This window comes from Festucalex cinctus, chromosome 3 (genome assembly GCF_051991245.1).
Source record: "Festucalex cinctus isolate MCC-2025b chromosome 3, RoL_Fcin_1.0, whole genome shotgun sequence".
Taxonomy (NCBI): Eukaryota; Metazoa; Chordata; class Actinopteri; order Syngnathiformes; family Syngnathidae; genus Festucalex; species Festucalex cinctus.
The window spans coordinates 6,684,814-6,697,420 of record NC_135413.1 but is presented as its reverse complement, the minus strand read 5'-3'; the positions used below and the strand labels follow the sequence as shown (position 1 = coordinate 6,697,420).

General features: G+C 38.3%; 1 protein-coding gene across 1 annotated transcript in view; it reads left to right on the top strand.

Annotated features, from left to right (window-relative positions):
- The window catches only part of cdh13 (cadherin 13, H-cadherin (heart)), a 511,818-nt gene that overhangs the window by 131,046 nt on the left and 368,165 nt on the right, over positions 1–12,607 (top strand). The window contains exon 2 of the mRNA XM_077515574.1: positions 11,782–11,899. Coding sequence (XP_077371700.1) covers positions 11,782–11,899 — 118 coding nt within the window. The remainder of the gene's footprint in view (positions 1–11,781; positions 11,900–12,607) is intronic.

Below are 12,607 nucleotides of genomic sequence, written 5' to 3'. Positions count from 1 at the left end.
CTGGTGTAAAGAGGTTGTTGCAATCGTTTACAAAGTGTGCAGGAGAACTGATGGCATGAAAGTTAAAGGGATCGTTCAATTTTTTTTTAACATGAATCTCAATTTCATCCTCATCCTCACCTCAACCATCATTATTCACAAATCTGCTTCGAACTGTGGGGAAATCAGCTTGTTTAAACATGGCCCTAGTTGAACTCTTATACTCTGCTGCCACCTGCTGGCCGTTTTTTGTAATAATTACCATTGCTTGAAGCGACCTCTTCAGATCAGAGGTTGCATCAAAGCCTTCTGTATGCTCTAGCATTAAAAAACAAACAAACAAAAAAAACTAACAAAAAACATACAAAACGTATTAATACATTTTGGGACCATAGTAACATTTAAACTAGAATGTATTTATACGTTTTTTGGGAGCAAATGAATTAATAGGACTTGATTTAAATCTAAATGAACTGTACATCCTCAGTCCTGTTTGCTGTAGCCTTGTAATTCTGTATTTACTTTCCCTTCAATGCTAAACATTTTATTTTATTTCCTAATATTGCCACTACTATCCATTAGAAGCAGTGCTCCTTCTTTCTTATCCCCCTGGCTCTGCTTTTCCCCTTCAATGGTGCGGTTCTGTACTTACCAGTCTAACGTTGTTCTACAGGCCCAGCAGGTGCAGTCAAGGTTCGGTAACTCATGCCAGGGACCACATGGTTTCATGACTCAGTTGCTGACCTGCCAGCCGCATGTGTCAGAGGCCCAGCCTGATCAATTCTCTGTATTCCTGTGCATCTTGGTGTGTGGATGTGTCTTTGTGGGCCTATGCTCAGGCAACTGCACTGACATTTACATCAACAGGGCAGAGGTGAAGTGAGATTGAGGAGTTGTTGCGTAGAGAAGAAGCGGTAGTGTCTGGATGAAATGCCAGATTGTTGGCAGGTTGCCTTGCTGGGCCGCTGACAAACTCTGCCTGCATGCACGTAGACAGACATGAATAGGAAATGCAAGTCAATAAAGATGCACAGGTGCTGTGGACAGCATTACTGGCAAGTTTTCTCAGCCATTTTAGAAACATTACATGCTTGATTGAGACTCATAATTTGTGGTAGAAGATACTATGGATCAGGTGTCACCAACACCGGTCTCCTATCCGGCATGTGTTAGATTAGACTTTACACCAATATGATCTGATCTGAACGGAATTGACCCATAATTTGCATTTTATGCAAAATCGGTGATTGGCAGTAATGTCATAATTCACCCGTCGTTGAACGATCGGGTTAATTAAGACATTACGTTATATTCCATGTTTATCTGCCTTTTTTAAATAACTAATAATGTTTTTTCCCCATGCATTTCAATTCCTGTCAATTATATGTGAATTTTTTGTTATTTGTGGGCTGGGCCAGTTTCTATTCCCCACGAATGGCGGCAGTCGACTGTAGAGTAAATATAAAAGTTGTTTAAAAATACATATATTATTCTATCTTCTAATCCAATTGGTGATTGGTTGTTGTTGTTGTTGTTTTTTGTTTGTTTGTTTGTTTGTTTTCCGCCAAACTAAAGCCTTCTTTAGATGTTTTCCTCCTCCAGCATCACACCTGATTCAAATGATCAGCTCATCAGCAAGACATGCAGAAGCCTGATAATGGATCCGGGTTAGGGGTGTGAATTGCCTAGTACCTGACGATTCGATCCGTATCACGATTTATAGGTCACGATTCGATTCGATACCGATTAATCCCGATATGAATTTACAAGTCGATTGTTGCGATTTTTTTTTTTTTTTACTCAAATTTAGAAAATACCATTCAGTAAACTTATACATGTACACTTTAAGATTTGTATGAAAATGTATTATTTATTGATCTGAAACTTCAGTTTTATAAATGTGAGCCACTGTATTTAACATTTTTCATGTTTGAACAGCATTGAAATAAAATATTAAGGCTTAATGTTCCATTAATATAACATTCTTCCATGCTTAAGGTGTGAAAGTTAGATGTTTTGTTGAATATTTTTCCATCAAAAATGGATGTTAAAAAATCGATACGGCTGCCTATTGAATCGATTTGAGAATTGCGTGCTGTAGTATCGCGATATATTGCCGAATCAATTTTTTTTAACACCCCTAATCCGGGTCATTTGATTTAGTGCACTCTGTTTATCGTTTTAATCAAATTGGATTTTTCATCGAGTGAACTGTTTTTTTGTTGTTGTTGTTTGTTTGTGATGGATTGACAGACTAGCGGACCGGTGAAATTCACTGAATTGAAGACGGAAGCACGGTGAAAATAATGATGACGGACTGACTATTATGGTTTGGTTCATCTTAAAATAAAGACTGATGAATGACGGACCAGCAAAATTACTGAGACTCCCACCTCTGCTCAAAACAGACTATGGCTAATCCTACAATTTTTTTGCATGCACGTGAATTAGATTGATACAATTTACTGGCCAATGATGTACACCACCACTGCCACTAAGCATGCACAAATTAAATTATGTCAACTTCTCATACAAGATTAGACAAACACATGGAAATTGTTCAATGTTGAAGATAAAATATTACAGATTAACAGATTTTCCTGACCAAATAAACCACTTTGTGGCCTTATCTATATCATTAGTAGCTTTTGTGTCATTGGCGCCTCAAAAAGCATTCCCAGCAGCTTTGTTGCAGTTCCAATTAAGAAGTTGTGACAGTGTATTTTGAAAAGACCAGGTGTAATTTATCATTTCAGAATTGACCGGATGAGGAAGAGAATACTGAAATGCATTTCATATTAACAGGTAACACATAATTAAGTGTTTACACTGGAACGTTCAATGGTAAAAATATTAATGCCTAATGTTGGTGTGTCTTTCTCTCACTCGTATGGACTCCACACCAGTGAGAGATCATGATGTGGTATATGCAGTATCAATATCAATATTTTGTCTTACTGTTAGACGCTTAATTACTTCTTGCATGTACGGTGTATTTGTTGATATTACTAACAGCCACTTGAGCATTGCTTTTTTTTTTCTTTAGTTGATTAACATATATCAAGCCGAGTGGTTTGTTTGAATTTGATGCTAAATGCACTACTGAGGAGATATTGATTTCTACCAGACGTAGCATTTACCATCCACTCTCGTAAGCGATTGGCCTAATTACCCTAAGTGTATCTTCCTACATAGGATGAATTAACTGCCAAACTGTGATGCAAAGAGCTCATCCATTGACTCAACGAGTTCAGATCAGTTAACATCATCAGATGCATCCTTTTTTATGTCATTCATTATATAAGATTTTGTGTTCCTATGATTCCTTCATTTTTCACTTACATACAGTAACTGTGATAATTGCTCTTTTTTTTTTTAATGAAAGTGTTAACATCTTTATTGCTAATAATGCTGTGCCCAAGGTGAACAAGGCCTTATGGATCCTTGAGCATTGACCAATTCATGGTTGCAATTAGAGGGCTAACATAAACCTAAACACCTGCACAAATGTCACTAAGTAGAAATATGTATCTCTTCACATGCCAATGGATCAACGTGAAGGCTGGCGTGTCCACTTCTTAAGGAATTCAGCTCTAAACGTGTGAAAACTGTCCAGAGCAGGTCATGGAAAAATAGTATGATTACTTAATGCTTATGTAGCATAGACAGAAAAAAAAAAAATAAAAAAAAAAAAAAAAAAAATAATATATACATATATATATATATATATATATATATATATATATATATATATATATATATATATATACACGCACACAAAATGAAGTGCATAGACGAAGAGTAATAAGTTGATTAACATTTTAACAAGATATTTACATTTTTTTTTCCCAATACAAGTGATTATTCTTTTGTATGCAGTTTGCTCCGTTGGGTTTTGTAACAATTTGTTCATCACATGCTGCAAAACTCCTGTATATTTACTTAATAAATGTAATTGTCATCATCTCATTACATAGTAATTACGCCTGTTGGGTAAATATTTATAATATTATAATTTTGTGTGCCAAAGCATTGTGATTTGTTTCCACCTGATCAGACCCAATGTAAGCAGCACCCTTGCTAATGCTCAGTGTTTGAATTTGACAAGTACAATGCAGAGCAGAGCAGTTCCTTTGCACTTATGGATTAAAATTGATAGTCTTTTCAGTAAAACCCACCAAACATCCTATTTCTGGTTACACGCAGCAATTGTGGGTTTCTGCTGGGAGTTCTCAGTGGGAAAGACGACAATTATAACCTTAGCCTCTAGCACCCTCTTAATCGACTTAATTTAATTACACCATTCTCTTGAGTCTGCAAAGAATTTGAACACTATGTTTAATTGCATTGTGTAGAATCATCAATTATACTCAAATTCTGCAAACAGACCCGTCACCAGAAAGAAATTGTAGGGGGGGCATTACCTTTTTTTGGGGGGGGGCACACTTTATCAACCTAAATCTAATGTTCATCAGGTTGAACAGCGGCATTGTGACAACTGCAAAAGTGTTCAGAAATATTTTCTGTCACTTAAAAGCGGCAGTTCGTTCTGAAATCTAAAAGACAAACTGAAAAAAAGTGTGTCGTTCATTTTGCATTTATTCAACTCAAAAGTTCATTTGAAACAAATCCACTCTTCACTTCTGTAAACGACTATGTCTGAATGAATGACTCTGTGACCCAGCCCCTTCTATCTGGAATTGGCTAGCAGTTGCCGTCATTTGCGTGTTGGATTAGGGCTGTACGATATGGACAACATTTCCTTTCATTTTTGCCAGACATCTCTATTCTTTGATCTTTGACTCAGCATGAGACTTCACATCACTTTACTTTTTTTATGGTGCCTTCTGTATTTTGTGTTATTTTATTTCTATACTTGTACAGATTATTATTTTTTTTTGTATTTTATTTGGGTGTATACTTATCTACTTATATATATACTCTAATTAATTTTATTTTGTGTTATTTTATTTCACTTGTGTCTACTAAAAGACTAATTTCTATTCCATGCACAGCACTTTGTATGCAGCAATGGCTGTTTTAAAGTGATTTAGAAATAAGGTTGAGTTATGTCGATGATATACAGAAACAACATATGGGTTCAGTGAAAAACTAAGCAGAATATCAATCCAAAAGGATGTGTAAAGTGCTGTTTTTTTAATTAGAACTTAGTGACAGTCATCAACATGAACAAACTTGGCAATAATAAAAGAGAATTCAACTCACATTGTACTGCAACTGCTTTAGTGATGAATAATTTTATGCTCCTTAGTTGTTGTTGTGTATGTGTGACTGCTTGGGTCTGTACTGTGAATTGCTACAATTCATCCGTGCTGTGTGGCTTGACTAATTCAAATAAAAGTTTGACACTCACTTGTAAACGTAACCAGTGGACTCAGGATTCCCATTGATGTCAACTGTGTCATCCTGGATCGAGGTTTGGCATTTGGTGGCTTCCATTAAAGTGGCACGACGTGCTCACTGCTCAGTCTTTGTGCCAGCGGTCAGCCGGCAAATGCGCACTATCTACCCGGAAGTAGTTTTGGCTAAGGCACGTCTGCAGAGCGTGCGTCTCCCGTGCTATACACACAATTGGGGCTTGTTTGCTCAGTGGATCCGCTTCTGACTTATTCACCTTGAAAGTGATTTGTGCACAGTAATTCTTTTGCAATGGTATTTTATTTGCCAATATAAACACATTGAAAGATAACCCTGACAAGGACCTGCCAGTAAGAAATAAGATCCACAGAATAGGCTACTTGTGACCATATTTGTGATTTATTCTTGCTTGTGGAAAAGGTGAACTTCGAGAGTCGAGAGAATGATTGAGATAAATGAGCAGTTGATTCTGCCACATTTGGATTGCACAACCTTCACATTTTAACTCTGTTGTGACCCGCAAGTGAGAGATATTCACCATGCCTTTTAGGGAGGCTTACATGTTTCTGGGTTCAAAGAGATCATATTCATGAAATGCTTGAAAGAGACTACCTACCTGCTTTCTGCGTAAACAGTCCGTTTTCTTGTGGAGAGATGTGGCTCTCCGACTCCTCGTCTCATCATTTACTGCAGCTCCATTATGCCTTCTTAAAATGGTTTAAAAGGGGTTTTTAGAGCATGTAAACATGTATAATAAATTTAAAACATAAAGTTAACTACTTCACAGATTTCATATATTGAGGGTATTTTTTGGAACCAAACCCCAACAGAAAAGGAGGGAACACTGTACATCAGACTTGCGGTGTATTTTCATCAACAATAAAGTTTTGAATGGTTTATAGATCATGTTTGTGTAACTACTGGTAATTGTATTACTATATACAAAGTGCTGTACAGTCTTCCCTTGCTATAACGCGGTTCACTTTTCGCGGTCTCGCTGTATCGCGGATTTTTTTTTTTAAGTGCAATTTTGCATATTTTTTTGCAGTAATATACCCATTTTATAAAATTTATGAAGTTTTGAACATTATCAATGTTTGAACAAGAGAGAAATGTGAGAACATGTAAATGCCTCAATGAGAAAAGTGTCTAAATTGTGTGGTAGGGGATTTTAGAGCCTTAAAACATTTATAAGAATTGTAAAACATAAAGCTAACTACTTCGCAGATTTCATTTATTGCGGGTATTTTTTGGAACCTAACCCCAGCGGAAAACGAGGGAACACTGTACATGGAACGGGGGGTGGGGGGGTGGCGAGGTTGGTGTGTTGGGTGTTGTAGTAGGGGGTTGAACGGCTCTCCGACTCAGTTCACATCGAAGAGCCGTTCAAAAGACGTGATTCGTTCATGAAGTCACATGACTCAACACGGCTGAAAAGGTGGACAAAACAGCGTCCAGTTTTGGGTTGCGGCTGACGCCTGACAGCTCACTGAAAGTTATGCCAATGTCAGACTACGCGATTTTTTTTGTCTTACATGACAGTTGCGCTGTCACATTACCCGACAAATTCGCTCCGTGTCGTGGATGGGGCGTGTAGTCACACTACACGTCTGAACGCGACAAGACACCTGCCGATCATCGCGTGTTGTCTTGCCAAGAGAGATGCGTCGGCCACTGTTTGTCGGAGAGGTGGGACAAATAAAAAAAAAAGAGGCAAGGACAGGGAGTGTTTGCGTGAATGGAGTACGCATGGGACAAGTGTGATGTGATCGCATTGCTTGCGCTCCCTGCTCCGCAATAGTGTTTAAAATATGATTTAGTAGCCAACACTGCATTTTAATTTATTTAGGCCTATATGCAACGGGGCAATATAGCCGATTTTGTTCATTAATTTGCGGGATGACATCTTGTTTTATTATTTTATCAAACACTGAAAAATTATATTGCTAGAGTATTTTTTACTGCTTCATTTATTCATATTTGACTTGTTTTAGAACGGCCTATTGGATAGTACGCTACTCACTCCGAGGGGAAAAAAAACAACTTTCAAGTGAGAGCGGGTGACAGTTAAGGTGGCCAGGCCTGGCCCGACTATAGGAAAATGTGATCGATCCTCACTAAATATGTGCCCATCCCTACTCATATGCCCAAATCTCTGAAATTATTAGAACAACAGTCACAATATATTTTGGTCCTCTTTACACGTCGCCGTTACCTGATGGGTTGCACGGATGCGTGCGCGCTCCAAGCAGCCGCAGCGCTGCAGCGGGGCGCTTTCCCCCCCCCCTCGAGATGCACCTGTCTGGCCCCATCCCATGAAATATCCAGGTTATAAATAAATAAATACATAAACGAATAAATAAACAATTGTATACATAAATAAAAAGAGCTATAAAGTGCTGTTCAGTGTGTGATTGACGTTTCGCTCCCTCTCCCTATTGGTCAATGCTGTGGAACCAAACGGACGACGACGTAGGTATGTCACATTATGCGTCAAGACGAGCAAAAATTCTACTTTCGTCGTGATGGTCGTGAACCGTCCCGGACAACAGGCGACCAGTCGTTGAACGTGTCACATTACACGGGCGACGCTACGTCAAGACAACCCAAAATCCTTTACGACATGCCCCGTTTGTCCGCGACACGTCGGTCGGGCTGAAATCGGGCTGTTTTTGTGTAGTCTGACATCGGCATTAGGATGGTCAGCCCTAAATCCTAAATCCGGGGGTGGGGGGGACGATGCTTGCTAAGCACGGGGCTGTTGTGTTTTGGCACGTTTAAAGCCAACACCGTTGCAAATTAGCATTAAATAATTGCCATGGTGATGAGTCAACTCGCCCCTGGCTTTGGGTTTTTTTCCTGAATTGAATTGAACTTCCTGAATGGGTCATAAAATGCAGAGAACTCTCCCCTCTGTGGCGTTACTTGGAGTAAACTGCAGCAGAACCTGATGTGTCTTGTGATGTGTATTGCACAAGAAGTATGAAGGCAAACGCACGAGCGGAGCTCCGCCGTTACGCCGTAGCCTGACGCAGAAGTATAATGAGGCCTTTAGAGTTGTCTGCCCCGTCGAATTACTGAGAGAAAAAAACAAAACAATATATATATATATATATATATATATATATATATATATATATATATATATATATATATATATATATATATATATATATATATATATATATATTTATATTTATATAAGGGGTGTGCCAAAAAAATCGATTCATAAAAGAATTGAGACTCTCATTTATGAATCGAATCGAATCGATATTAATATCCAAAAATCGATTTTATTTAAATGAGAAATGAAGAAGAAGGGGAAAAGGCAGTTGTAGTCCACATGCTGTTTTTGTGGAAAAAGGCACTTACAAAACAAAATTAACAAAAGTTTAAACAAAAAAAAACAAAAAAACACTTTTTTGACGTGCAAAGTTTTTTTTTTTTTTTTTGAGCAAGCAAATGTTTGTTTTGCTTCATAAAAGCAGCAAACTACAACGCCTGCCTCGTGCTCCCCTCCCATTAATCAGTCACCCTTCCCCCCTCCACTCTCACAGGTGTTCAAATGGTATGTCGTGCAGGCCTAATATTGAATATTTTCGTGGATATCGATATCGAGTTAGAAATTTTAGTACCGTGACAACCGTATTGTGTAATGATTTGTTGGGAAATGTGAACATGGCTGCTTACAATTATATCTCTTTGCACAGTTGCAAAAATGCCTCACACCTTGTATCTCTTATGTCAAGTATCTTATTCAGGATACTCAGGCAGCCTTGTCACAAAAATGCATGACAATTGTGAGACCTGAATAAAAACACCAGGTTGCCTGAGTGTGGTGATTACATTGCTGGGACATAACATGTAATGACCTCCATTGCTGAACATCTGCCAGTGCTTGTTCACCCCGTAGACACACTTACAGACAGCCCTCGTGGTATTATTCGAACTTGCATGATGTATGATGCGTCTGTCAAGCCGAGAACAGGGCGAATGTTGGCAATATGCCACCTCAGTTAAATGTCTCCAAACCTCCTTGAATGTGTCGTCAGTGCACAATGGACCAGAATTGTTATCAAAGTGACATAATACAGGCATCAATCTAAATTTCTTTGATTGACTATGGGGAAGAATCACTGAATAAATATACTAGTTCATTTTACATTAATTTTATTGCAATTTTTCAATGAAGTGAATACCAAGAAATATATATTTGTCAGAACCTTAGACTTGCTTCTCTCACCCTTGTTGTTAAAAGTGGCACCTTTGTCTGATGAGTATTTTCACACAAGAGGCTGACATAATTTTGCATATAATTGTCTGATTCTGTGAAGCTGCTCTGCAAAAGCACACCCAACTGTGACATTATCACGCCTTCGCTGGCTTCTGTGCAAAACCCTTGCACACAGCTTTTGACAGCTCTGTTCAATATCACATGGTATCTGTGTAAAAGTGGTGGCTCAAAACACTCATTAACTAAGGTCAGTCCCTGTAAATGGCACTATTTCTGTTGGGTAATGTTGGGGATGTGATGATCTAATTATTACTTGGAAGGTTAAGGCGTTTAATGCCTGGCAACACATTTTTAAAAGAGGTATCTTCTCATTGCTACAATGTACTGTACACACTTACCTGGCATCTGTGGAGTGCATATAGCCAAATCAAAATCATGAATAATGTGACATCAAAGCGGTGCAACACATAATATTTGAGCAAACAATATTGCAGCACATTAAACGAAGGACAGTGGAGGACATTCAGGTTGGTATATATGACTGCTTATGACAAAAAGGCATGTTTTGTATTCTTCTTATTCCATTACATTTCTCTCTTGTGGTCACTAGTTGGGATGTAACGACATCGTTGCAAAATGATATCACAATATGCACCTCACGATATGATAATTAAAACAAAATTGTCGAGAGGTTGGCGATCATTTAAGAAATATATATATATATTTTTTTAAAAAGCACATGGTTCTGTATAAAAACTCACAATATAGAGGGGAAAATATATTTGGAAAAAAGCACAATATTGCCTTTTTGTACATCATAATAGCAGTGACAAAGAAATCAGCTTGGCCAGTCAATTTATTGTTGCTCAAAGTATCATGGTCTATGTAGTTGGCAATGCTGTGTTCTGCTAAGTGTGAGAAAAGTAATGTTTTTTGACGGAGATGTGGAAAAATATTTGCTGGCATGACTGATTTATAGGAGTGATAACCGCAGCAGTATGTCAAATAGTTTTGTCAATGTGAGCAATAACCACACCAGGTTTTCCCTTTGGACTGTTTAATTTGCTTGTGTGGGGCAGTGTGTGTGCGCGTGATTTCTGTAGAACAGAAAATAGTAATACAAATAAAATAAACATGAGCAACTGCATGTAAATGTCTCATCTATACAATGCTATTTAGTTGAGGTCAAACTGATACATTTAATTCAAATAGCACAGGTAATGTTAACCTCAATGTACATAAGCACTCTGCAATCACAAATAATACTTAACGTTGAGGCACTTACTTGCTAATGCTCATGTATTTTGAATCAATTTTGTCCAACGTGTTACGTTCCCCTTCTTCTGCTGATTAGTGAGGGTCTTTAGCGTAGGTGGCCAAAACATGCCTCATTAAAATCAACTGCTTTAATAAACTAACCACTAGAGGGTGCTGGAACTGCATAAATGGAAAAGAACCTGGCCTTTTAATTTAAAACAGAAATGCCACTTTTAATATCGTTAACAGGACGACAACGATATTGTGGCAATTTTAATATTGCAATATTATTTATTGTTACATCCCTAGTCGCTAGGGTCATTATTTTGCTACTCTTACAAAAGTTTACAATGTATCATTCTTATTATGCAGCATATTAATCATTCAAGTTTAGAACTTTAGTATCTGCAGTATGGCTGACAAATTTGGCAGCATTTGGAAGTTCACCACCCTAAGATGATGTTCTTTAAATGATACAAAGATGGCAAAAGGTAGCCTGTTGTCTGTATAAAAATAGCTTGTGGTTATTCATCTCTTGACCCGCATCTTCTGATAACGAGTACAGCTCACACTATGTGGGATGCTCTTATCAGAGGCCCGCATATAATTAATTCCGATATCTCAAGCTGCCTTTCATGAAGCTTAAGTTACAGTGAAGCTTCTCTTGCTGCAGCAGCAGGAAATGCTGCCAACAGTGAGACAACCCTCAGGAGAGTGCACTGACATCCCTCCAATCCACTTACAAAAGTACACAGTGAGGCCTAGCCTATTAGCATAAACAGAACCTCTTTGACAGTAATTCCGCTGAGACTAAGAGGGTGTGCTCCTCACTGTAACTGTGCTTATTGGAAAATTGAGCGATCTTGTAGTTTGAATAATAGCACAAAAAAAGGTTTTTCAAATGTGACTTCTCTGTCTTTTTTGTTTTGCAGACTTTTGCTGGCGGCCGACTGGAAGGGCGCTATGAGGGCTGTGTGCCCGGCTTCCAGGTCAAACAATACCAGGTGGCATATAGGCAAACTTTCCAGAAAGGCCTGCCGCTTCTCCAAGGTCAGTGAAATGACAACACTCCATTCCAAAAGTGGAGTTCTGACAAACATTAGGAGGCTCGTTGCAACTCAGATTTGAAGAGAATCTAATTGAGGCGATTCTCTAAAGACCTCAGATGTGATTAAGAAAGTTTGTAACGCCCTAGCACGGTGCATATAAATTTCTCGCAATTACCCATTTAGAGAGTAGGTCTAATGAGGATACTAAGAAATTATAGTGCAGGTTACAACCTGTGGCTGCAAATATATCTTGTAGCAAATGTTTCTCCAAATGCATGTAAAGCGCAGGTGGTGATGAATGATGTCCATGTTCATAAAATAATCATTACTGTATGTGCATAGACATCATTTATCACAAACATTACCATGACTGAGAAATCAATTCACACAAAGGACCATAATGGGAGATTACTGGTACGGTATGTACGGCAGTCGCAACAAACTGTTAGGCTTGTATAATCATTTCACTTTTTCTCTGCGTTGTGTTCTGTTATTAATAAGGAATTTGGTCTCACAGTTTCTTTATGCCATGGCCACCTCACAATATTGGCATCTGCATGCATGAACAACATTGAGTGAGGTGTGCAGATGCAATGTAATCGCTGGCTCTCCTAAAGGTTAGAAATAATATATTTTAGGTGCTCTTTATTCAGCGTTAGCAATAGTAGCTCAGTCCTTCAACGGGCAACTGCTGCAACATGTCACCTAG